The 27,675-nt window shown below is 38.3% G+C and overlaps 1 protein-coding gene across 2 annotated transcripts in view; it reads right to left on the bottom strand.

Annotated features, from left to right (window-relative positions):
* LOC116509707 (phosphatidylinositol 3-kinase regulatory subunit gamma) overlaps nt 1-27,176 on the bottom strand; it is a 54,364-nt gene extending 27,188 nt beyond the window's left edge. The window contains exons 1-2 of one of the 2 annotated variants that reach the window (XM_032218970.1): nt 26,954-27,176; nt 26,382-26,712 (exon numbers count right to left, since the gene is read on the bottom strand). In XM_032218970.1, coding sequence (XP_032074861.1) covers nt 26,382-26,487 — 106 coding nt within the window. In that variant the 5' untranslated portion in view covers nt 26,488-26,712; nt 26,954-27,176. The remainder of the gene's footprint in view (nt 1-26,381; nt 26,713-26,953) is intronic. The other variant, XM_032218969.1, reaches the window with a different exon arrangement.
* Between the last annotated feature and the right edge of the window lie 499 nt (nt 27,177-27,675).

The raw sequence follows: 27,675 nt of genomic DNA, 5'->3' as shown, positions 1-27,675 counted from the left end.
CAGGGCATTAGCATTGGCTATTTTTTTCATATTGCCCTTATAGTTCGTTAGGTTTTGTAGCCCCTGCCACACCTGTCTTGAGTTATTATCTTCCAGATATTTTTCTACCTTCTGTTTGTATTTCTGTTTAGCCACCTTAATGCCTCTTCTCATGTTTGCCCTGGCTTCATTGTATTTGTCTTCATTTCCTGCCTTGAAGGTGGAGTTTCAGGCTCTCAGAAATGATTGTACCTCTGCTGACATCCAGGGTTTACAATTACTGTAAACTCTGATGCGCTTATTCACTGTTACATTGTCTGTGCATGTTTTAACGTATGAGAGTACAGTGTCAGTGAATTCTTGCAGCTCCAAATGTTCCACTCTGTAGTCTAAAAGCTGTCCTGCAACTGGCAGAGTGCTCCCTCCGGCCAGATTTTGACAGTTTTCAAGACTGATCGTATTCTTATTCTAAGGGGGATATACTTTGGGCACAGTAGCAGAGAGATATTGTCAGACGTACCCAAATGGGAGAGGGGGATTGCTCTATATGCCTGTCTTAAGTTTGAGTACATATGGTCTAGAGTATTCTTACCTCTGGTGGTACACTGCACATACTGCACAAACTTAGGGAGAACAGACTTTAGACTGGCTTGATTAAAATCCCCAGCCACAATAAAAGCGTCCTCAGGGTAAAAGCGTCCTCAGGGCTCCCTCTCGATGGCGTCATGTAACTTAGAGAGCACTGCACTAACATTTGCATCAGGTGGAATATAGACAGCAGTGATAACTATAACAGAAATCTCTCTAGGTAAATAAAATGGCTGACAAATGACAGTTAAGAATTCCACATCTGCAGAACAGTGAGTATAAGCAACTCTACTGTTAGTACACCAGTTATTATGTGTGTAAATACAAAGTCCTCCACCTTTGCTTTCACCAGAGTTGCTGTTTCTGTCAAAGCGGTGTGTGGTGCGGTTAGTTAGCTCCACTGATGCATCGGGTACAAGTGGATGAAGCCAGGTCTCTGTGATGATCATCACACAGCAGTCATGAATGAGCTTATTCGCTGCCATCCATAGTTCTAGTTCATCAGTTTTGTGGACAAAGGATCTAGAGTTGGTTAGAAAAATGATTGGTAATGCTTGTCTGTGAAGCTGCTTAAGTAACCGAACTAGCAAACAAGCTCTGTATCCCTGCTTCTGCTTTCACTCTCTTCGCCGCCTCCTAGGCCCAACAATGATCCACGGAGAGCCTGGCAGTCTTACTATATCACTCGGTATGTTATGAGACTGCTGGAAGTGCTGGTAATATCTAGTCGGCTAGAAGATCCAATCTTTAATAACTCCCTGCGGGTATAGACTAGTTTTTGCCTAACTCTACTGTGGCACCAGGAGCTCAAAGTCGCACATCTAAGCACGCCACCATCTTGAATCTTGTAGTAATTTTTAAAAGGTAACAGTAAAGGAATCCCTGAAGATTTTACTTGGCTAGTTGTTCTGACTATTTTTAAAAATATTTTTATACTCACACTTATAGATCTCAGGCCACTTCATCACATTCATGCAATGAAAAATCCCTCTCATAGCACCTCACTCCATACATCAGATGAAGTGGTGTAAAATGTGATAAAATAAAATTGGATTTAGCTATTTTTTTAAAAAGATAGTGGTATAGTGGTTAAGGGATTGAATTGGGACTCCATTTCAAAACCATCCTCAACTATGTTAGTTTGGGCTAGTCACTCTCAATTCAGCCTACCTCTTATGACTATTCTTGTCAGGAAATAATATGGAATTTTGATATACACCCCTTGAGTTCCTAGAGGAAAAGTGGTATATAAATGTAACAGAAGGTCAGGCAAGTTTTCCCAGTGGTATTCCTTAATATTATGTATACAGTAGAAATCTAAGTTCCAAAAATATGTTATTGCGTTCATTTAGACTATAAAGCTTGGAATTACTAGGATAACCAAGACATTTCCATATTAACTTTTATGATAATGTAGAATCTGCTTTAAACTCCAGAGTTCTCATAGTATGGACTGTATTGTGAGTGTCGAGCCACATTTTGCCTAGTTCTGTTTAGCTTATATCACACTGAAACTAACACAGGTATTATCTTCTACAATGCTGATGTTCTTCAGAAATTGAGAGTTGTTTGTTTTCCCATTGGCAAGAATTCTTGCCTCATCCTGTTACTTGATTTTTAGCTTCAGCATCCTGTTTCTGATAGCCTCTAAATGCCTATTGACAAGTATCTTCCCTTCACTAGTTTACCACAGCAGTATGGAGTTCATGATTAGAGGTTGCAGGTAAAATATGTTGTATTCTATCATGATCATCCCTTATAAAATGATTTTAAATACAGGAGAAAAGGCAACTTTATAACCAGAAAGGTATTTCATAGCGATCAGATTTGCTTTCCTTACAAATGACCAAATACATTCAATATGGATTAATACCAAGTGGGGGATATTAACAATTTAAATTTCCCTCTTATGTGGAGTGGGGGCTGTTGTTGCTATTTAGTTGTAGCTCAGAAAATGGGAAATTGATTTAATTGTTTAAACTATTATTTGTTACCTCTTTAAGTTCTGATTTTCTCAGTTTGTTTTCTGCACATTGTTATACCTAAATATGCAGAAAATAACCTGAGAAAATCAGGGTTTAAAGAAGTGGTGAAGATGCTTGCCTCCCAACTTGGAAGGCTGAGAGTTCAATCCTAGGTAGCTGCCAATGTTTCTCTCCTAGGGCACAAAGAAAAAAAATATGTTGTGAGCTCCCTGTGACGTCAGGAAGAGCACCCAGCCAGCTCAGTTCCAACCAGTCACCTCAACTCTTCCCTGAATTAAGGCATCACAAGGTTGTAAAAAGGGAGGGTTTTTTACATGTATACAGAAAATGCATATTCTGTGTTTTTTTGATTGGCAAAAAACAAGATAAATACAGTATGGCATTATTATTTTGGAGGAATTGGGAGTTAATAATGGCAGTATGGAAAATATTCTAAATCATACAATAGACTTTATAGAAGAAATATTTCTGCAACTTTACATTGCAACACTGATAAAGACAAAATTAAACAATATCTTATTATGAAAAGTACTATCATGCTTAATAATTTTAATTGTAATATTAAGTACAAAGAGTTAAACAAGTAATTAAAATAATGACTAAAATTACTCAGATGCTTTGTCAACTACTATTAAGCTGTATATAGACTGTTGCTTCAAAGCGCCAGGACACTCGAATGAGCAATCACAGAAAAGCTTCAGTGTTCTTCTTCTTGGGCCCTACAAGGCTGTACAGATGGTGCATGTCATGCATGGACATCTGTGTCTTTTAACCGTGAATTCTACATATTAAAGAAAACAGACATGACTATTTAATACTTCTAACCTTTAGTTAAGTATTAACTGTCAATTTGACTGTTATACATGTTAAAAAGCTTAAAATAACTGGACATGATAAAATGCTATTAAATTAATTCTACACTTATAAAAGAAGGCACTCATTTATTTTATTCTGTAGATTAATCCATATATTGTGATTGTGTTTAACTATATTGTAACATTTGAGTTCAATTCATTGTGAAGAAGAGTAACACAGGCTTGTTACACACTATGTGATAAAACATAACAGTGCTGACTACTTTTGCTTTCATTTAGAATTTATTCTAGCTTTTGTTTAGAATTTATTCTGTTTCAAGAATTTGAATCCTAAAATTCATCAATAGGGTTTTTTTTAATTAGTGCATACAAAGGGGCAGAATTTACAGTTATCACTACCATTTTTAGGAAAACAATTTGATGAACCAAGTTAAGTGTTAGGCACAATATAAGTTTATTGTTGCTGCACAATGCAACAAACTTTAAACAGTTATTGTGTCAATCAGCAAGAGTAACTATTACTATGGCTATGACTATGGTGTGTTAAATAATGATATTATTTGCACACTTCAGGATTTTCCTGTTTCATTAAAGAAACTAAAAAAAATCCCTTTAATATCTCATATTTATATAATGATATAAAATTAATATTAAGTAAACAAGTGATAACATCTACAATGTTCCAAATCCTCTAGAATCACATCTGATTATAGAAATAGGGAGCAATATATTCACCAAAGTAGCCACCTAATTATTTCTTTGAGATTTAATGAGTATTATTCCATCATAGCAAAATAATCAAGCCTACTTACCAATGCAAAATGAAAGAATTATTAAGGCACACATATTTTACTGTATCCAAACAAAACATTATCATATTTGTAATTCTTTAAGTACCAGAATTTATTGAATAAATTCCATATTTCTTGCTTCATACATAGTATGGATTATTTTCAAAAGTTAGGAGGCCAACAGTCCAGCTCTGGACATGAGCATTTCCCATCAAAATATCAAACCAGCTAAATAACAGGATCTACATGAACAACTTAAAGAGTGGATTGGAAGTGCAGCTCTCTTAAGCTTAATCTAACCAATACTCCACACTGGCTTATTATGCATCCTTTCATTTCAAAACTCGCTAAGCAAAACATTTAGTTCAGCTATTTTGCTTTCATGTTCTTCTGAAACAAGATAATCTTTTTCTTTGCTTTTTTTTTGCAACTGAATGTTTGAAGGAGATGGCTTTATACAATGCTTATGGTGTATTTGTTACCTTGTAACAAAACAAATCTAATCAAAACAGTAATGGGAAAGAGCGAAAAAGAATACTTGTATTTAATGGTAGAACCGTGTCAACAATAGGCTAATCAAGAATTAGAACAGCAATTTTTTTCTCATTTTTATAACTATTGTAATTTGTTTTCATATAAGGGAAAAAGTCCTTGGAGATTAAGAAAGAATAGTTATAACAGTACCTAGAATAATATTAATTAGTCTCTTCTGCCTGTTTATCCCTACGGTAAAAGTAATCTGGATATTCAATAGAGACTTGTATCTTTAGCTTAAACTAAAGCTATTACCTATCTTCTATGTTTCATGGAGGATATCTGTATCTTTACTGCATAGCAACCGAGGGGAAGAAGGGCAATTTAACTTGCAAAAGTGGCATGAAAAATAGGCTATACATAATTTTTAAAATCATTTTGTGAATTTTTTTCAAGACCCTACAGTAAATTATAATGTGATTTGGTTTTTTTATTACTGTATATAGATACCTTAAATACAAATTTGCTGTGACCCTAACTCAAGTCATTTTCTTCAGGCATACTACCTTTTCCAAGTGCATTAAGCAATCTCCGGACAAATCAGTTTTTCTTGTTCCAGGTAGAGGCCAACTGTACAATGCTGATTAGTAGCCTTCTGACTATTACAAAACTATTCCATTCAATGCAATATTACAAGGTGTTTTTTTTAAAGTCAGTCTTTTTTAGGAACCAATTTATTTATTATTTCATTCCTGCCTTTTAAGACATACCCTTCCGAAGCAGGTTTCCAAACATCTTGCAGGTCAATATAATAAAATGCAAGCTGTAAAATAAAACATTAAATAAGATGAAAATAAATGACTGAATATGCCTCAATTGGGGGAAAGTACTATTTATTTAATATCTCATGCTTTAGTCTCTCTCATTGCAGTATACAGAGTCATAAAAAGAAGAGTCTTTTCCCTCAGGCTACAATCTAAAATATATTCATCCCTAGGATGAGAAGGACTGAAGCAGTATTAGTATACACTCAGAGCCAAATAGCCACATTATTGCACAAAACAAAACTGGTGGAAGAAGACAAGATATATATTACATGCATGTATTTGAAGCATTTGCTATTTGGAATCTTATTATTTCATTGCAAATGAACACTTATAAAATAATTGTGGCTGACTAAAATCCAATAATCATAAAACATTCCGGTTGTCTTTTTCAAAATATTCTCCAAGATGTTATTGTTTATAATAAAGAAGCCAATGAAAGATTGTACTTTTTACCCTAAAAGATACCTCTAGTGAACATTTTCACTGTTCTCATTAATTTGCACTTATGAAGAACTGCTCTAATTGTTTCAACTAATTCTGAAAATAATTAATGAACCATTATAGTCTCTGTCTTCAGGTTTTGTCTTTCCTGCAATATTACTATATTAGTATCACACACATTCCTCTGTAGTTTTTTGAGGAGCGATGGAACAGTAGGACAACACTTCTGCCACTTCATTTTTCAGACTTTTAAGACTGACAAAAGTGATTCTTGATAGTACTGTAGCAATTTTTTCAGCTAGGTCTCTTCTATTTCTCCACAGCCTGATCATCAAAAATAAGAATGATAGACCACAAAAGTGGTGAGAACAGTGAAAATGTTCACTAGAGGTATCTTTTAGGGTAAAAAGTACAATCTGATAGACCACAAAAGTGGTCTTAATGCTATTGTGCATCCTGTTCTACCAGATAAGAGGTTTAGAAAAGCAGAAAATAAATAGTCCTAAAACATGGTTTCCCTCAATGTGTAGTAGAAAAGGAACTGGAATCCAATCTTTATTTATTTCAATCAAGTATAAGAGAATAATGGCACATTTGCTGTCTTATGATGTCCTAAAATGTATTTTTTTTGTTTTACCAAATGTTTTAATGACTAACACCTTTTTTCTCCTGAAGTCAAGTTGCAGCCCTTACCTCCTTAGATTTAGATGAATGCAAAATCACAACCAACTAACATTCTCCTCATATAAGCCCCATATATAAGGAGAATGTTAAGTCATGATTTTGCATACATCTAAATCTAAAGAGGTAAGAGCTGCAACTTGACATCAGGAGGGAGATGGTGCTATATATAGCGTACTACATTTAAAGAATAGCAATAGCATTGAGACTTATATACCACTTCACAGTGCTTTACAGCCTGCTCTAAGCAGTTTACAAAGTCAGCATATTGCCCCCAACAATCTGGGTCCTCATTTTACTGATGGATGGAAGGCTGAGTCAATCTCAGTTACTTAAGACTGGCATAGAAGTTCCCTAAATGAAATTTGTGAAGAATGATACCAGAATTTGTCAGCTTTCTAAATGTGTATTAGTCACTGAGATAAATAAAATTAACATTTGAAAAGTTATTTATATTCTGATTTTTAAACAACTTTTCCCTGGAAAAAGAACTTGCCATTTCTCTAATGCAGTTAATGAATTCCTATCTTCTAGAAACTCAACACAACATATATATAGCATTCTGCACAATACAACAATTATTTTATTGGATAGACTGGGCTGAGGTGCAGTTACAGGCCTTAAATCAATATATACATAACTTTTACTAGTTTCCAAGTAGCAGCCATGCTTTGCTATGACAAAATAAAATAAATGATCTAGTCAATAATATAATGGGGAATGCTTTATGCTGATTAAAACAAACATGAATACAGAGAAATTCCATAGGATTTTTCTAAGGAGAACTCATAGTAATTTTGATTTTCTGGAAATTATTTGCCAAAACCTGCCACTCTAGTGTTCATTTGATTATCTTATCACAAACAAAAGATATCAAAGTCTCGCTGTTTTATTAGGACACACTCGCTATCTGTTGAAGAAGACATAATGCCATAAATGCTGTTTAATTTCACCCAGATTAAAAGTTGAGTATAGTATATTGAGTATAGCTAGAAGTAGTTCATTTTACAAAAACAGAAAAATTGCTCCAAATTGGCTATTTTGCCAAAACATTAATCCACTTCTGATTAACAAATATCATCATATGGCTATTTCATTACTATAAGTAAAATAACCAAAAGTACAATTTGCCAAAAGATAACCAAAGCTTCAATTTTGCCACTGGAATTTCAAAAATATTTTTTTTGACATGCAGTTGATGCCATTATGAATTACTACATGCTAATGTGCCACTGATTCAAAAGACCTATAATGCAGCACCAAGACTGATATTGCAACTGCTTTTCTGGTGTGTACATGATTTTAGAAAGGGTCACCCATGAGCTGTCCCATACTACAGTGGTCCCCAACCTTTTTATCGCCGCGGACCAGTCAGACGAGCCTCCCTCGGCCTTCTGGACCGGCGGGTGGGAAGGCGGCCATCCTGGGCGCGCGTTCTGCAGGGCGGGGGGGGCTTCCTTCACGCCAAGGCCGACAGCCCGCGAGGCCGCCCCGCCGCCTCCTCCTCGGCCGCCGGGGGAAGGGAGGGGGAACCGACCCCGCGATCCGCTCGCTCGGGCAGCCCTTTTTCCTCGCTGCAGTTCGGCGGGGGAAAAAGATGGCCCTGGGTCCTACTTCGGGCGGGCGGGCGGCTGGCGCGGCGGAGGCCGGCTGCTTCCGAGGGGGTGGGCCTCCGCGCCGCGCTCCATGAAGGGAAGAGGGGGAGAAGGCAGGCTGCAGCCGAAGGGCCCCCGAGAGCCCCGCCGGCCTGACACAAAAAGCGCTTCGGCGGAGCGGCGGGGGGAGGGGCGGGAGGCAGGTGACACTCCAGGAGGGGGGGCAGAGCTGCGCCGCGAGTCTTACGTAAAGCCCCCCCTCCCCGCCTCGGCGGAGGAAAACATCTCCCACCTGGGTGGGGCTGCGCGCGAAGCGCCTCTCGGAACAGCGAAGCTCCCCAAGTTCCCCCGAAACGGCCGCGCTGCGCCCCTCCCCCCCGCAACCTTAGTTTCTCCTTGGGAGGAAAATGCAGCGCCGCCGCCCCCTCCTGCCCCCCCCTCGTCATTCCACGGGGCAGGCGGGCCGGGTGAGTCCGCGGACAAAGTTTCGTCTCCCAGGCAGCCTCCGCCAGCAGCATCCCAAGTTCGGGCCGAGGCCGCCGCCGCCGCCCCCTCCCTCCCGGGGCGAGCAGAGCAAGAGGGCGGGGGGGAGATCGGGCCTCCCCTCGCCCCCCCAGCCCCGCACATCTGGGGCGGCGGGGGGGTAGAGAAAGGGCGCGTTCATGAGGACTACAAAGTTGCAACTATGGCCCCCGGCCGCTGCAGCGATCATGGCCCCCGGCCGCTGCGCGGCCCGGTGCCAGGTACTCCACGGCCCGGCACCGGTCCGTGGACCGGGGGTTGGGGACCACTGCCATACTACATCTCTGATTTAGGAAGTACACTAATTTGTAATCATCCCTTCTATTTTCGTGGTATAAGAAAGAAATTTGAAAGATTCACAGTATCTTTTAACAATCCCACAGGCAAGAATTATGAAATCCAACACAAATCAAAATATAACTCTACAATATCCATCAACTTTTGTTTGAAAGTCCATTGCCTTTAAGAGACTTAAAATGACTTTTTGTTCAGTATGCTACTGTCCATTCATACTGTAATATTCCTTAGTATGTTTTAAAAACGGCACAATTAAAACTCTACATTTTAAAATCTTTCTTCAATTTTAGGATCTAGGTTTAACAAAATACATTAATTCTACAAATCAGGAAGCTAATAATGGAACTATAGTTGCTAAGAACATAATGACATTCTGAATGTTGTAATCATATCATATCAATAGTAGAAAATTGTAGTGTATCAAGCTTAAAAAAAGACAAATTCTTAAATAATGGGAAACATATAAGACCAACAACCTGTTATCTACAATTATTATATAATATGTCATGACATGTTCTCTATTAATGTTGGAGAAATTTACAACAAAACAGTGAAGTCAGAGTATTCTGTCTTAAGTTGAATTGAAAGATAAATAACAGAAAAATATGTTTCACAAGCTAACTTTCATTATCTGACTAAAGAAATCTATAGAGCTCAAATTCACTGAATACAGTTATGATTCATACCACAGAATTTTAGGAGATTTTTTGAATCTTATTAAAGAAACACATATATTTTTCATTGTGTTCTCTGTAATTTATGTGGACTCAGCAACTATGACATCTAATCTTCACACATCTAGTACTCTTTACAAAAGGATTTTTCTTAGAAAATGGTAAAATTTCTGCAAAATCTTATGGTGGAGAAAGTCACTAGCTCTCTTGTCAAAGATATAGTCAGATAGTTTTCCAATTTGCGCCCATTTTATTGGAGGCTGTATGTCAGCATTCTGTACTTGTGCTTTGGAACTGGCTGAAGATTTCAAGGTGGCATGGGTGGCAAATCTAATCCTAGGGGTTTTTATAGGAAAAAAAATACAACTGGCCCTCAAAAGGAAAATATTTCTAGAAGAAAAGGAACTTCTTGGAGGTTAAAAGAAAATCATAAACCAACAAATGGGAAGAAACTGTACGATTATAGAAAAGGTGGCTACCTGACTCAAATCTGTAAGATCTGACTGACTAGGAATATCCCTGAACATATTAAACACTACTCTGATAAGGGAGCAAGAGGTTAAGTAGCTGAAACAATGAATAATGTCTTATTAAATTATGAGACAGGACCGTAACCTTTTTAAAAAAGAATGTTCACTCTGTGAAATGAAATGATGCACCTAATCTTTTAGAAACTAAACATCAAATGGTGGTCACCACAGCCAAGAGTCATTAGAAGCATTTTTAGATACAGGCTGTTTCCAGTTTTATCAGGGATAGGTTTTCTATTAAAACTTTCTCCCAAGAGAAGTGTAAAGATTTGAGTTCAAAGAGTACTGACTTTATCTGATAGTGAGGTTACCAGCAGAAGTTGGAGAAAGGATTTTTTTTGAGAGTGGGAGTGTATCCTTAATTGCCTTATGAACATAGTATGTTATTAAAGATTTTAATGACCCCCCCGACTGATTTCTCAGTTATTACCAAATATGTCAATTGTTTGATACACTTGAAGATCCACAGAAAAGTGTAAGTGAGAAACCTTGGAAATGCAGAAGATACGAGGAACAGAAGAGGGCAATTGGACCACCACAGGAAAAATTTCAGCCTGACCTTTGGAGTCAAAGAAGAGATGGACAGAGTCTCTCTGGGACTGCAATGGCTATGCCTATGCCTATCTCCATTCATTCATTCGTTATAGCTGCTCAACTCGCAACTGCAACTCCCTATATAGTTTACATGTTTTGGTGCCTGGAGAGGTTTGTGGGTGTCAGCTGATAATTGTGATAGAGAATTGTGATAGACAATTTCTACAAACAATGCAACATAGTACAACATAAATTATCCAGTGATGGTTGTTCCCTTTCAGTGAAAAGCTACGGGCATAACAAGATGTCTATGAAAAAATCAAAGAGGGTTTAGCCTATGTAATTATGTTATTAGGTACCAGAACTAGTCCATGCAGGCAGTCTGGTTGGCATTGTTTGAATTGTTCTTACAGATTAGAATGTGGAAGGAACTGATTTCCAATTTAAAAAAACTTTACTAGTGAAGTTATAAAACTCCTTTATGTTATTTATTTATTTTGGAAAATTTATATAGCTGCCAACTCGCTCATAGTGACTCTGGGCAGCTTGCAGAAAAATGTAAGAAAAATTAGAGTACAAGGAATGAGTACCATTATAAAGTACACCATTGGAATCAGCTCCAATGACCCAGGTGGGATTTATTTTCATTTGCTTATTGAGAAGTACCAAAAGCATTCTTAGGTGTTTTTCCCTTTTGAATTATTATACGCATGACAAGCCAGAGAATATCTCCCAATGGTCAAAGACAGCTGAGAGAAAAATCCCAAACCCATTACAAATGTTACTAAATATATTTTGAAAATGCAGGAGTCTTTGAACCAAATGAGAATAAGAAAGAAGGAGCAACAGAAAATGCTATATGAGTGAAAAACTAAGTTATGAGATTTCCACCTTGGACATAAAAGTATTTCTTTTGCTTCTTTCTAGTACAACTGACAAGGCCTTCTCAGTGTAATATAGTGCACTGGGTCTAAATTATGAAATATTCATACATGGAAGATGGCCATCAAATTAAAACTGGCATATTAAATATCTGGACATTTCTGGGGTTGGTATAGACAGTTCATCAAGTAAAATGCTCCTCCCAACTCACAAATTAAAACCAACACAAGTGCAATGGTCTAGGAAGTGTGAAAAAATGGTCAAAATCCACCTTTGCTCAAACTTCAATACTAAATAGCCCAATTCTTCACAGCTCTTTATATTTTAATGTAGATGCACACATTGGAAGTTGGAAGACTTGAGCAGGTGCCACCCAGAAGCACAGCCTAATGGCAATCAGTCAGAAGTTACTACATGAGGAATTACATACCCTATTATGAATGCATAGCTATTTAAGTAGGTGGTAGAATAACTATTGGGCATGAAAGGCTTCAACTATGAGACTCTGAGGTGGTTGCAGGCCATGCAATCAATAAATCCACAGCTCATGAGTTGGTCTTTAGCACTTTAACCCCATCAGTTCAACACTATGCATGATTCAAGTAATGGAATATGATGACAGTTTATTTGTTCTGAATTAAAAGAGAAAGGTGCTGTCATTTATGATAAAAACTTTATTGAAAGTAGTTAAAGTTCCAACTTGACCTGCAATCCATACTTCAAAAGAAAGAAACACATCTCCAAAAACCTTGTAATAAATCTAATGAAAAAATGCTCCAAGTTCCAAAGACAAGTTCAACTGATACATTCTTCTCCGATATACTAATCTTCAGTAACTCATACCACTAGACTATTTGGGAACTAAGGAAAAGATGATGTGGTAGAGAAGAAGCACCAGCTTTCTCATCTGGATTTGAAAATAATGTTTGACTGAATGAATCAGCTAGCCCTCTATAAAGCCATGATTTATAAAAAAAAGATTATGAGGAAAGGAAAACATTGTAGAAGATTTGCAAGAAGCTCTGTCCTTGGATGAGAGGAACACAGGAAAGCGTGGGAGAGCTGGAAGATACTGAGACGCTTCATGTTGTGAGAGAATAATTAACAACTTTGCAAATTAATGGCTAACAACCAAACAAACAGAGTTGCACATCTGTGAGCCTCCCTCAGAAGGTATATCTCCCTTAGAGGAACTAGTATGTCTGCAAACTATGGACAACTGAACATCAAACAGATTGGTTTCCTGAAAACCCCAGAGGCTTTAACTTCAAATGGAGCTAACTTGAACTTCCAAAAGTGAGGAAACTGACCTCTGTTTTTAATATGAACATTTTCTTCTGTTTAAAGCAATGATTTTAGATTAGCATTGAAGCTTCCGGAATCTGGTTGTGCCCTCTAGGGAGAAGGAAGGAGAAAAGATAAACCCAACTTCCTTCTTAAAGCTTAGCTGGCGCCATTGTTTACAGAGCTTGCAGACTATTTGGGGAAACTCCTAATTCTAACTAACACTATGTGGACATTCAATAGTTTCAGTTCTTAAAATGCTTTTAATTGAAGAAATACAAACATGTAAGATAAAATAAGGAGATCCTAAACTCTGCATTGAAACTATAGTAGTGTTTTTAATCAACAATCAATATATTTTGGTACCTCTGAAGATTTTTATTCAAGAGCTGCAAAATAGCTATTTAAAATAAAATATCAAAGTTAAAAAGTATCTATGAAGGTTGTAGAAAAAAAGTCAACTTATATTATATCCCATCATTCTAAATGGCAGTAATTTTTTGATCAAAAGATTGAAAACTGCAGCTATTAATATATAAAAGCCCTTTAAATGTACTGTTAATTCCTATTTGTAAGTGTTCTAAGTAAATAAAATGTGTAAAAAAATGTAAAAACTGTAAAAAGATCTGGTAGCTTCTCTCATATATGATACTAATAACCACAACCAAAAGATTATTTGAGACCTCCCTTTATTAAATATTAACGAAGCAAGATAGTTGGGCAATTTATATCATCAGTCGATGTATTTATTCTATAGTATTTAAAATATTTGTCTATCATTTCACTTACTGTTTAAAAAAAGACTGAAAGTAGTTTATGGATAAAATATTGGCAAAAAGTTCAATTATAATAAAAGGCAATACTGAATTTAGATGAACATATTATATGTATAGGAACCTTTCAGAAAAGATAGTTTGTACCTATATTTAAATATATAATAGAATTAAAGGTAAGATTATCAGAAGTAACTGGAAATCATATTCATATTGTCTCTACTTTCACATACTAATTGTAGAGGAACACAACTGGGAAAAGGCTAGTTTGTTTATGTTAGGCTTGCTACAGACATGGCTAATTTCTGTGGGATTAGAGAGCTAGTTTACAGATCCCTCTAGTCTAAACAAAGCTTTTTCTTAAATTTAGTTCCTGGTGACTTCACAGACATGCTCATACAGTTTTTCAGGCAAACAATATAGAAGTTGTTTGCCATTACTTTCTTCTTTGATTTTGTTTTTTGTTTTACTCTGCACCTCAAATATATCCTGTGGTCTCCCATCCAAATACTAATTAAGTAAATGAATGCTAGTAGAATGCTGAAATATGAATGCTGTAGCAGAAGTGGATGGGGGCCCGGATCCGCCTCTCATCCCAGAATGCATGGCAGAAACGGCCTGCTGGGAAGAACAGAGGCTACGGGAGGGAAAGAGGGGTCTTCGGGTGATGGGATGGCCGGTGCATCCCGGTCATAGTTGGGAGAGGCAGGTTTGACGGGAGTTACAGGGCTAGCCATTACCGGGGAAGGAGGGTTCGCTACGTTACAGCGATCCCTCCTTCCGGCCCTGATAGCTCCACTCCAGGACCAGATGGCAAGAGTTGTCAGGGCCCTGGTCTCAGGCTGCTGTTGCTAAATGCCAGGTCTGTGGTTCATAAAGCTCCCCTTGTCCGGGAGCTAATATTAGACAAGGGGGCAGACCTGGCATGTATTACTGAAATCTGGCTGGGCCATGAGGGAGGAGTCCCCCTCACTGAAATGTGCCCAGAAGGGTTTCAGGTGCTCCACCAGCCGTGACACAAGGGAAGGGGTGGGGGAGTGGCAGTCATCATCCGAGAGTCACTAGTTCCTCGTAGGATCCCTGCTCCAGAGACTGTCAGGTGTGAGTCCCTGCTGGTGAAGTTGGACCTTGGGGGTCAAGTGGGTCTGTTTCTAACGCACCTACCTCCCAACTGCGTTACAACAGCCCTGCCTGTGCTCCTTGAGTCAGTAGCCGAGCTGGCGGTTGAGTTCCCTAGGCTTATAGCGCTGGGGGACTTCAACCTGCCGTCGCTCGGTGAATGCTCTGATGGAGCACGGGAGTTCATGGCTTCCATGACAGCCATGGACTTGACCCAGGTAATTCAGGGTCCGACTCATACAGTGGGTCACACGCTCGACCTTGTGTTTCTCTCGGAGCAGTGGAGACGTGATCAATGTTCTCTCTAATTTTTTTTCAGTGTGTGCGGAAAAGTATAGTGTTTGAGCGGCACATTTTCATGTCTGAGCACCTGAATTTTTTTCACTGATGTTTCACAGAGCAATTGATTTATAGGATCTGAATTGGAATGGAGAAAAATGGTTTTGTGCATGACTGTGTGTGTGTGTGTGTGTGTGTGTGTGTGTTTGAGTGAGCGAGGAATCTGGTAAAGGAACTGTGCCTATTAAGAAAAGAAGGTAAATTATTGCAAACATGATCAGTCGAAGATAAGTATGGGGACAGACTGGGCGGTAGAAAGTAATAAAAGAGTAGGAGAGAGGAAGAGAGGAAGAAAAAAGAGGGAAGAGAGACAGAAAGAGACAGAGAAGGAGAGAGAAAGTGACAGAAGAGTGGGAAAGAAGGAGAGAAAGAGAGACAAAGAGAAAGGATGAGACAGAAAGAGACAAAGAGGAGAGAGAAGGGAGAAGGAGAGAGAAAGTGACAGAAGAATGGAAAAGAAAGAAAGAGAAGATAGACAAAGAGGATGAGAGAGACAGAGAGAGAAGAGAGGAAGAGGAAAGAGGAAGAGAGAACATCTCATTTCAACCCTGAGGTGCAAATATTCTCTTTGATTGGTAATTTTATTTGTCCATTTACTATCCAATACTCTCATTCCTCCTTAAGTTCATCAAGAATTTCTTTCTTTTTATTGAATTTATCACAATACCTTGAGAACAACTTTTTCAGCATAGCTTTACAGCTATTTAAAATATATAGAAATTTAGGTCATGTTTTCAGAACATTAGTCTACTATTTATAAGTCACTAAGTCAAAGAAACAGAATTCAGAAAGTTGGCTTCCCTTTTTGTAATTGCCTATTGCCTGCTTAACTTTTTACCTACATTTTTGATAACTGATATTCACTGTTGACCCAAGAAGCCCATCGTAGAAAGAAACCCTCCATATGAACTTTGTTTGATTTCCATGGAATGATGTTTGGTCTTTTTCTCAACCATACAGTAGCATATTCTTTCTAAGGAGGATATAATCAAGATAGTCCATAATTGCCTACCAATCTAACAGTATGGCAATTGACAATCTCTTTATATTTCAACTCTAACTCTTTCAGTCTTAAAGGTTTGGTGAGGAGAAATCCAAAAATTCTTTTAAAGAGGAAAACAAATGCTTGCACAATTGCACCCATGGAGATATGTATATATGCACAACACACAGAGAAACAAACTTAACAAAGTGCTAAGTCTGCCCACCAACTAACTAACTAACACACTCTCTCTCTCTCTCTCTCGTATCCCTCCTTCCTTCAGCCCAACACTCGCTGGCATCCAGGCCAGACGAAAGGGACTGCAGAGGGTCTTCTAGAGTCTAGGGCAGTGCATCATTCGATGGGAAAGTTGCCTCTTGGAAGGAATGACCCAGATTGGCTTCCGCTTTCGATCTGCCACCCAAAGACCGAATGGAGAAGCAAAGAGGCAGGAGAGACGAAGCAGGAGAGATGAAGCAGGAGCCAATCCGGGTCATTCCTTCCAAGAGGCAACTTTCCCATTGAATGACTCGGTGCCCTAGACTCGAGGAGACCCTCTGCAGTCCCTCTCATCTGGCCAGGATGCCAGCAAGAGTGTTGGGCCGAAGGAAGGAGGGATACTCTCTCTCTCTCCCTCCCTCCCTCTCTGGCAAATCTGAGCAGCCGCTGCTGGGAGCCCATCCCATGCCTTCTCCCAACCCCCACACCCCTTCTCTGAGCTACTTACTTTCTGCCTTGTGGACCTAGAACTGATTGCTGTCTCCAGGCTGGCTCTCCTCTCCTATTATGGTGGAAGGCGTCTCACAAAAACCACTGTGCGGCAGTTGGAAACTGCTGCGCGGTGTTTTGTTGCCACGTGCGCGGCCGCGCAGCTTCGAGGGAACAGTGGACGTGATCTAGATTTGAAGGGCATTGAGATCTTGCCCTTGTCATGGTCAGATCACTTCCTATTGAGGCTTGACTTTTGGAAACCAATCCCCCACTGTAGGGAGGGGGAACCAATTAGGTGGTTCCGCCCCAGGCATTTAAGCGAACAAGCTTGCACTCAATCCAGACAAGACCGAGTGGCTATTGATGTTGCCTCCCAAAGATGGTCCAGACATTCCACCTCTTAGCCTGGGGAGTGAAATTATACACCCCTCAGAGAGGGCCCGCAATTTGGGTGTCCTCCTGGACCTGCAGCTGACATTAGAACACCATCTGTCAGCTGTGACCAGGGGGGCTTTTGCCCAGGTTCGCCTGGTGCACCAGTTGTGGCCCTATCTGGACCGGGAGGCACTTCGAATGGTCAGTCATGCCCTCGTTGCCTCAAGACTGGATTACTGTAACACGCTCTACATGGGGCTGCCCCTGAAGAGTGTTCGAAGACTGCAGTTGGTCCAGAATGCAGCCGCGTGAGTGATATTGGGTGTACCTAGATACACCCATGTTACACCCATCCTCCACGAGCTGCACTGGCTCCCTATTGGTCTCCGAACCCGCTTCAAGGTGCTAGTCGTTACTTTTAAAGCCCTACATGGTTTAGGATCTGACTATCTGAGAGACCGCCTCCTGCCACATACCTCCCAATGACCAACCAGATCTCACAGGTTGGGCTTCCTCCGGGTGCCGTCGACCGGACAATGCCGGCTGGCGACTCCCCGGGGGAGAGCCTTCTCTGTAGCTGCGCCGGCCGTGTGGAACAATCTACCCGTAGAGATCCGGACCTTTACCACTCTCCCAGCCTTCCGTAAAGCCACCAAGACCTGGCTGTTCCGACAGGCCTGGGGCTGTTGATTAATGTCCAGCCCCACCTACACTGAATGGATGATGTGCAATTTTAATAATGTACCGTTATTTTTAAATTTTTAAATGTTTTTATCTGTCTGTAAGCCGCCCAGAGTCCCTAGGAGTGGGCGGCATACAAATTTTATTAAATTGGAAATTAGTGGGATACAAATGTTATATTTACACTAAAAATGGGATGGTGGTGTTATGTGCTGGATTGCTGGGTGTGTTCTAGGTTCTAAGAAGAGTGTAGAGCGGGCAGTTAGGTAATTAAAGCTATTGATACTTGATCCTTGCAATAATTGCCTCTGAACAAATTATATTCATTGACAAAATTCTATTTTATATTGAAGACCTCCAGAAGATAAAATATGGTATGCCTAAAGTAATGGTCATTAAAAACAAGGGTTGAATACATCTGACCTAAAAAAGATCACCATCACTTGGAGATTGAATCATTTCCTCAAGAAGCTGCCCTGGTGGAAGAGAAGCCAAGCTCTTGGCTCCTCCAATGTGGAGTGCTCTAGGGTTTAGCCCTCTCTCATATTGTTTAACAGTTGCATAAATTTGCTAGAGAGGTCATCCGCTGGCATTGGCTGATATATAATAAACAGTATGTAAGTATGTACATACATACTGTATGTATGTATTTATTTATTTATTTTATTTATTTTTATTTATTTGTTAAGTATAAGACCCACCTTTCCCCCCACAAAACGAGGGTGAAAATCCGGGTGCATCTTATACACTGAATACAGCATTTTTGGCCTACTGAAACTCCACCCCCTTTGCAAAAATGGACATGCGGGGTTTGGGAGGCTTGCAAAGTACTCCTGGGGGCTGGGGAGGGCAAAATCGAGCAAACAATGGGCCGTTTTTGCTTATTTTTGCCCCCCCCCCCAGGTCCCAGGAACACTCTACAAGCCTCCCAAAGCTTTGCATGTCCTTTTTTTGGGGGGGGGGGAAACGAGGCATGCAGACAGTTTGGGAGATCTGCAGAGTGCAATTTTTTTTTTTAATTTACCTCTTCAAAATCATGGTGAATCTTATACTCTGGTACATCTTATAATCCAAAAATACAGTATGTATTCCACTCCATCTTTAACTTTGGGCAGGTTTGAAGTTCCGCAAAAGATGATCTGCAATAGAAGTCCTCCTGAACTGGAGGAGCCGAAGTCATGATGACACGACGTGCGATCTCAATGCTCTGAGATCGCACTCGATACTTTTGTCTCTGGGTAGTCCAAACGTACCTAAACTGTCCCACAGAGACGGTGAACAGAAAGAATACATCTTGCTGATCACAGGGACATCACAAAGTTTCTGATTGATCCAAGAGAAGCTCTTCAAGCCAGTGACAAAAAATCCAGCCAAATGCCTGATGAAGTCGGGGCGGCTTCAAAATGGAAGGATATGGAAAGAGAAAGTGTTTTCAGCTGGTGAGGAATTTTTACTGTTTTAAAAGTGACTGCCTATAAAAAAACTTAAAATTAATTTAAATTGGAGAACAGAAGAAATAAGAGGCAGAATTAAATTTGGACTGGTTTTGAACAGTGGGTTATCTTACTTTTTAAATGCTATTTTTACAGATGGAATTTATGCAAGTCTTTTAAAATGAACGGATTAAGTTTCCTTCTTCTATTTTTTTTTCTTTGACTATTCTCTGTAATCTGTGGACTAAAACTCTCCTCTTTCAGTACTGTGGCTGTTTTTCTAACTCATTTAAGAATCGGATCTTTTTTTAAAATTTGAAATACAAAAAGATACAAAAAGAAACAAAAAATGGTAACATTGTAATATTGTAACACTGCTACTTGGAGGCTAGAGGTTGTTAGTGTATTGGAAATGAAATACTTTTTTCACTGATTATCCTGGCTTGGCACTTCAAGGACTCACAACTTGTTTACAGAGAGTGATAAAAAGAAGAAGAAAAGCACACAGATGTTCCTTTGAAGTAGATTTTTAACCAGAGAAAGGTGAAATACAGAAATTATCAAATAGAAGTGAGAGGATAGAGAAGAAGTTAGATTACTTAGTGCATCTAACAGTAAAATATGACGGAGATATTGAAGATGTTCATCAAATGGAAAAAGTGGTGGTTAAAATCCAAAAAATCGAAGAGGAAAATGAATATAAAGAAATTAAAATTGCTGATATTTATGGTGATTGATTAGTTTCTGAAAACGGAAAGAGTGGAATACTGAAACAGGAATTAAATGGAAGGGAAACCTACCCCAGATGGGAAGATACAGAAGAGGAAAAAATAAAAGAATTTATGGATTTAAAGAGAGAAATCTTATTAGCAATAGTTTTGATAACACCACCGATAATCAAAGATAAGCTGATTAAGGAAACTCGAAATTACATGAGAGATTTTATAAGCAAAGAGTTGCTAAGAGGAGTCCATACAAAGTTGATTAAGGAGATGATTAGAGGACTGATGCCGCAAATGGTAGAAGATATGACACTGTTTTATTACTGGAAAGATACAGGTTGATAGATGTATAATTTAAAACTAGCTAAACTTAGTAAAATTTAGTGATAATAGATATAGTTAAATAAATAATTAATAATGATAATAATGTATACAATGTGTAGTGTTATGATAAGTAATAACTGGATATGAAAATTGAATGGTACCCATGAAAGGAAGATTAGAAACCCTTTTGGATTATATATAAAAGTTAATAATAATAATAATAATAATAACAACAACAACAACAATAGAATTAAATTAGATTCAGTTAAGTCTTGATTACTAGGGGAAAAATGATATGATGCAAATAAAGGAGGCATAATGATAATAACATGTATGTATGTATGTATGTATGTATGTATGTATGTGTACAACATAAGGAAATGATATGTAAATTGTAAACAGTGATTTGGAAAGAAGGCTAGAAAACTTTGTTATTAAATATTATGCATGTTTAGCTAGAATAGGACATAAGGATTTAGTGTCATTGGAGGATTTTAGAAATAGTAAATGAAATGCCAGTATGTGGTTATGTATTAAATCTTGGTATATTTTATGATGAAGGATGTTTAAACAACTATAGTCAAATGCAAATGGAGGTATGATGACAGAAACATGTATAAATATCTGAGTTAAAATACTTGAGTTAATATGAATTATGCTTGATGACTGTGGAAGAGATGCACGAAAGTCTTTTGTAACCAACTACAGTATGTAAAAAAGGAAGATTTTATGTGTTGTGTTTGTTTTGAAAATAAAAAATAAAAAACTTTTAATAATGAAAGAAGTGCTCTTTAACTTGCAGCTAACTCCGGCTAAAACCATAAGCAAGAAAGTCTTTGCTAGCTTCAGCTGGCATGCCAGGTGAGGCTGTTCTTGGAATGAAAAGCATAAGGAACAATATTTTACATCCTTCTCATCTTGTAATTGGGCTACTACAGTTCACTCTATATGGGACTAGTTTTGAGGATCGGAGACTATAGCTGGTAAAAAATGCAACTGCTCATAATTACCCTGTTTTCCTGAAAATAAGACCTCCCCGGATAATAAGCCCAATCAGGCTTTTAAGCACATGTGCTAAAATAAGCCTTTCCTGAAAATATTGCAACACAGCAGCAGCCATGTAGTGACCACGCTCGCCACCTCCTGCACCTCAAAACTAATAAGACCTTCTCAAAAATAAGGCCAAGCACTTATTTCGGGGGTCAAAAGAAAATAAGACCCTGTCTTATCTTTGGGGAAACATGGTAGTAAGGAAGGGCTATTACAGCCAAGTTGCATCTTTAATATGGGAGCTACACTGGCTACAGTTTTGCTTCCAAGTACAATCTAGTCTATGCACTACTCAAATTCTCATGTCTGTAATCATTAACAAGGTGCTTCAGTGCATCATACAGCTACAATTTTAGATACCGCAAATGGGCTAACGTATAGAATACATCTGAAATCTGCGACCACGACTTCCACAGAATTGAAATTTGAAAACACTGAAATTGCTTCAATGCTGCTGTGCCGTTACCACCCAGAGATTCAGTAAATCAGTCCTACCATAATTTTTTGGAGGCCAGGTGGACTGGGTCCTCCTTCTGCCTCTGGAGATCATGTAGGCCAGTCCCACACTAGCTCTTTGGAGACTGGGAAGGAGTGTCCCACATCAGCGGCTTTAGGGCAGTCAGCTGCAGACTAGCTAGCAAGCAGTCAAAAGTGGTCCCCATTCCCATTTCTTTTTTTCTTCTTGTCATTCTGTTTCTCTATTTAGATAAGGAAATATATCTGAAATGATAATCCAATGGGTCATAGATTGTCTAGTGATTATATAATTTTGGTCCTGGGCTTTTTTGATATCATGTAAAATTTGCTCATTTGATTTCAACAAGCAGATTTGAAATTATAATTCCCTGCCATTTGGGAAAGAGGTGGGATAGATTTCCAAAAATGCTATTCTTTTGAGATGGCCTTCAACATCTGGAACATTTTGCTTTTAAATTTTAACGGCTCTCTTCCTGTTAAAATTCAGGAAGTTAAAATACTGCTGTTTCATGTAGTTTTTATGGAATAAGCTTTATGCTCTGTTTAAATCAGAGGTATGTTACCTGGTATAACAGGTAACAGATTTTTTATATTTTGATTTTTATAACAGATTTTGTAACTTTTTTGATATTGATAATTGATCTTCTCATTCAATAATTATTAGTTTGTATTCTACTGTATTTATTTCATTGTACTGTAGGAAGTTGTTTAGTGTCAGTACTTGAAATGGCATACCGTTTTTGTAAATAAGTAAATTACGTCATCAGCAATGCAGACTGCTCTGAAGTTATGCATTTTTTACTTCGCTAAAATTAGTGGAGCTTCTCTATCAAAAAATCATTGGATTTCTTGTCCATCCTCGAAATCTTCAGTTAAAATACACAACAGTTTTCACCTATTAGAAAACTAACTACTGGAAATAACTACTATTGGGCCTACATCTTTTCAGTCTTGAATTTCACAAACCATTTGTACAGTGCGGTAAAAGAAACCAACAATGAGGAATATTACAATAGACTTTTTTTAAAAAAAAATATGAAGTTGTCCTAACTATACAAATTTAAATCCAATAAAGCCCTAGTCCGGCATTATCTGAAGTAGATGGCAATGATTAAGCAGAGAAATGGGGCCATTTCAAGTCATCTATCCCTAATATGGCTTTTACTGGTTTTCATGATTGCATCATACATACAGGTATCAGAGGAACAATTAATCAACCAAGACATCAGGGGTGGAATTACTCAGGTTATCCTTTTTCTCCACTCATGTGCTGCATTAAACTGTGCTTTAAAAAGTCTTAATTTTAAAGGATTCAACATGCATGTTTAAAGGATAATTTACAGACAAATATCCTATTCTCACAAATAGTCATTACGATTATTCCAATATTATTTTCTTTATTCTGCGCATTTAGTTTTTATTTCTCTATATCAGACTTATCCACCTAAAAAAAAAAACTTTAGGATCTGCATCTCATTTACCATGAACCTGCTTGTACTAACTATTCAAACATTTAATAAACACTCAACTAAGTCCTCTGATATGCAGAATATAGTGGTTTTTTGCTGAAGAAGTCTAATATTAAACTTTAGTAAAACTATTCCGTTTTAAACCAAAAACTTTTTTCTAAACAAATCAGTAAAACAGAGTACATGATTCTAGGTTCTGATCTATACCTTATAATGAAACACCTTCTTGACAAAAACTCCCCTCCTACCAAAGCATCTCAGATCTGAAAAAAATAATACAGCTCTACAGAGAAGTATTATTAAATTAAAGCTTAAATGAAGACATGCATTCAACAGACAACTAACGCTTAAACCCAAATAAATGGATCATAATGAACTTTTCTGGGGGGGGGGGAATTCTGAGAGCATATTATAGACATGTTCACGAAATGATTAATATGGCTAGTGAGTATGCCTATTCATTAAATATCTAGCTGTAGTTCATAATCAGCCACAGAACATATTTCACCAGAACAGAAGGAAATGAAGTTGATCTCCACACTATTCCCCTATTCCCCAGAACGTTCTCTATCCCTCCAACCTATCTTTGTCTTTTTTTTCTGAACAGGTGAGCAAACTTCCAAACAAAACACTGAGCTATACTATCTATCATTTTATTAATCCTCTGAATACCTACTCAGCTCAGAGAAATTATTCTAAACAAATATGATGCCCCAGACTGGAGCTTCACATTACAGCTTCCCATTTTTAATTCAAACAATCTAAAAAATTCAGAGAACATAAGGAGTTGAGGGGCATTAAGGATACACCTATAGATACAGATATACCATGCTGCCTATCAGAACTGCAACTATCTATCTAGTTACCTAGCATAAGAACTATTTTGAAGAACCGTATTGTTTCACACAGCCATAGGATTTGCTGCATACAGATGGACCCCGCAGAGAACACAATTTCTTTAAAACCTATGAAACAAGTTACTTGTTCTTATGGATTTAAAGAAACAAGATAAATATCTGATGAAGCATCAAAATTTGACTATGAATAAGCAGGATTCTAATCATTTGCTTGCTCTATTATTAGAAGCAGTATTACCTGCTCATAGCTAAAAATATGAACTTATAACTAGTACTTTAATGCCACTCTCCATTACCAGCTGTTACATCCTGCTATCTAAACTTGTATTATCCCTTAAGACATCTTCAAGTTGAAGTGCACACTGAAAAATTATCCCATGCAGAATCTGCTTCATTTGCATTTTATTTCCAAGAAATACAACTTTTTTTTCTCTCTAGGTTATAAAAGCTTGTATGCCAGAAAGACTATAAATGTAACAGTCTGGCTTTACAATGAATTTTAGCTTTGTTGGATTATTTAGATGCATTTGCAGATCTCAGTGATGCATTGTGATGTATCCTTGTTTAAAAAGTGAGATTTAACTGAAATGGAAATATATATTAAAAATAATATCTTAAAATAAAAATTTCTAGAGTTTTGATAGTCTGAGTTCTGACAGTCTAAACTTCCATAGTACCTAATTTTGTTACCATACTGTACCACAACTATCAAATTCCAAATATTAATAAAACAAAGATAATTGCCTGTAAAGTTCATGGTATGTAAGAAAACAGTGAAAAACTAAGCACATTTGATTTAGTTATCAGCAACATTCTTACATATAATTACTTTTAAGAAAATTCTTCTTAATTCAATGGGACTCAAACACTGAGACTATATAATACTATATTAATGAAAGAGCCAGAGTGATAGTTTTTCAGTATCTAGATGATTATTTTTTTTAAAAAAAACCAGAAAATTTATAAGAATCAGAGGCTTAAATCTCACTGAAATATTGAAGCATTAGTTTTATAAACTTTGGATACCTCAAAAATTCTCTTATTAACATGCATTCAGCCAATTAAGTTTTCTTAGTAACCTACTGAATGCTTTTCTCTACAGAAATGAATGAAGGAGAAAGCATCATCACCATGGTTAAAGTCTATTGTACAATACTATTACATCTGCTTCACAAGGATGATTTCTGTTATTACTTTTGCTTTACAATATAATGATTCCACATCTGCACCCCCCATGCTATACCAAGTAATGGCAAGAATGTTTTCTCTATTTAATTTTTTTATTTCAATATTGTATTTTTCTAAACAAAAATGATATTTAAGAAAATGTATACAGATACATTTTTCATATTGAGGATTTTACCAAAGCAGAAGCTTCAAGAACTGTGAAACTCTCACAATCATAATTCTAAACACATCACCAGAGAGTCAACCAACCTCTGGCTCCTTTTGTATCTTATTCCTTCCTAGGCACAAAAGAAGCACTATGTGAGAGCAAAGTAAGAACAATACTTCTCAAACAGTGGAAATACTCAACATTAAATGTTGTAACGTCTTTAACTATTCTAAGATACTTAAACTGTGATGATATGCATGCTTGCTTGGTCTTAAAAGTCCACTGAACTTATTGGGACAGATTTTTCAAATAAACAAGCACAGGATTAGACACCAGATATTATTATTATTATTATTATTATTATTATTATTATTATTATTATTATTATTATTATTTTGCCCAAAACACCTAATTTAGAATTGAAAACTAAAAACAGAAAGTGTTAGAAAAAAGCAATATTAAATATTTACAACTAAATATTTAATTAGCTGGCACATCAACCAACTCTTTTAAAAAGGTTGCAGGTTAGATTACAATGCAATCTGGGTAATTAGAACTTTGAAGGACAGGAAAATCGAATGCCCAATATTTTGGAATTTAGAGCATTTTTCCATTTTTACAAAATATAGTCCTTTGAAAACGGTGACTACAACAGAAGAAGAGCAAAAGTTTACAGGCTTCCATTCAAGCACAGACCTTCAGAAAGGAAAGCTAAAGCCTGCACCATTGGGGGAAAGAGAACAATGAACTTCTGCAGATGGCTGACACTGGGGGGAGGGAAAAAAGCACCACCACTCTAAACCTGAACACAAAGTAAAAAAAAAACTGCTTTACCTGGAGGGTCCATTTCGATGTAAAATATCAGCTCCGTGGAATAGGGCATCATCACTTCTCTCCAGTCCGTATCATCGCGATCCATATCCCACACTGTATTGTACATTGTAACAAACAGGCAGGTGGGCGACGATCGCTCGGGAGCTCTCTTGCCGGGACTCTTTTACTTTTTTAAAAATATAAAAGTCTGGCACTGGAGAAGAAACTTTCTTAAGAATAGCTCGATGGCTTCCTCTTCAGGAAAACTACTCCCCTCTCAGGAAGCAAAAGAAATGCCCCCTCTTTCAATTTCCCCTTTGCTTCGAGGGAACGGAGCCGCTAAGTTCATCTTCTTTCGCAGATCCAAAATAAAAGAGGGGGGGTAGACAAAAAAAAGAGAGAATGTTTTAAGATGAAAGAGATCGAAATTTGGGGAAACGGAGCTGCTTGGAGGCAGTTGGAAGATGGGAGGGGGGTGGCTTGTTCTTAAAAAGCAAAGTTTTAAGACAGGTCTATGCTGATTTAATAACAACCCCCCCCCCCCCGATGATCTCCCTAAAGCCAGCAAGGCAGAAAACGCCTGGCTTTTCTACCTCTTCAGGGGCAAAGCTCGCCACCGCCGCCGGTCTAGCGACGCTTCCGTCCCCCTCGAAGCCCCAGCGCTCGGCGGCTCTCACTGCTGCAAGCAGCGGCTCCCGACCGGCTTCTCGCTCCACGCAAGCCCAGCCTCAGCTCTCGCGCGCACTTTGGTGCTCGGCTGTTCCCAACCCCGGCCACTTTCATTTTAAAGAGGCACGGAGGCCCCAACCGTCGCTAACCGCCTCTGTGCCGGGGATAAGCCCCGCCTCCGAGGTGGGAAAAGACAGGGCCAAGCGACAGCGAGGCCACGCCCCCTCGGTTTAACTCGCTCGTGCTCGGCCTGGAGACTGAGCCGAAGGGCTTTCTTTCTTTCTTTCTTTTTTTTTGCTTCTGGCGAAGTACCTTGGCCGTGCCAGGAAACAAAAGCTGCTAGAAAGCGGGGAGAGTCGGCTTCCAATTTTACCTCGAATTGTTTTTGAGATTTCTCGTGTGTGTGTGTGTGTGTGTATATATATGTTTGTGTGTTTGTGTGTGTGTGTAGTGCAAGTGGCAGTGATGTGAGGAAGCAATGCCTCCAGCTGGAGCAGCTGGCGACAGATGCCCCTCCATCACCCGTCTGCGTTATGTGAATGTATACCCCCTGTTCAGCGGTAGAGCCAGCCAGCATATTCAGAGATAGGAGATCCTTCTTCCTGGTCCCCCCCCCCCATTTTTTCTCAGAAGGCACACAAAAGAT

This window comes from Thamnophis elegans, chromosome 5 (genome assembly GCF_009769535.1).
Source record: "Thamnophis elegans isolate rThaEle1 chromosome 5, rThaEle1.pri, whole genome shotgun sequence".
NCBI classification, from domain to species: Eukaryota; Metazoa; Chordata; class Lepidosauria; order Squamata; family Colubridae; genus Thamnophis; species Thamnophis elegans.
The sequence above is the reverse complement of the archived record's forward strand: the minus strand, read 5'-3'. Positions and strand labels throughout refer to the sequence as shown.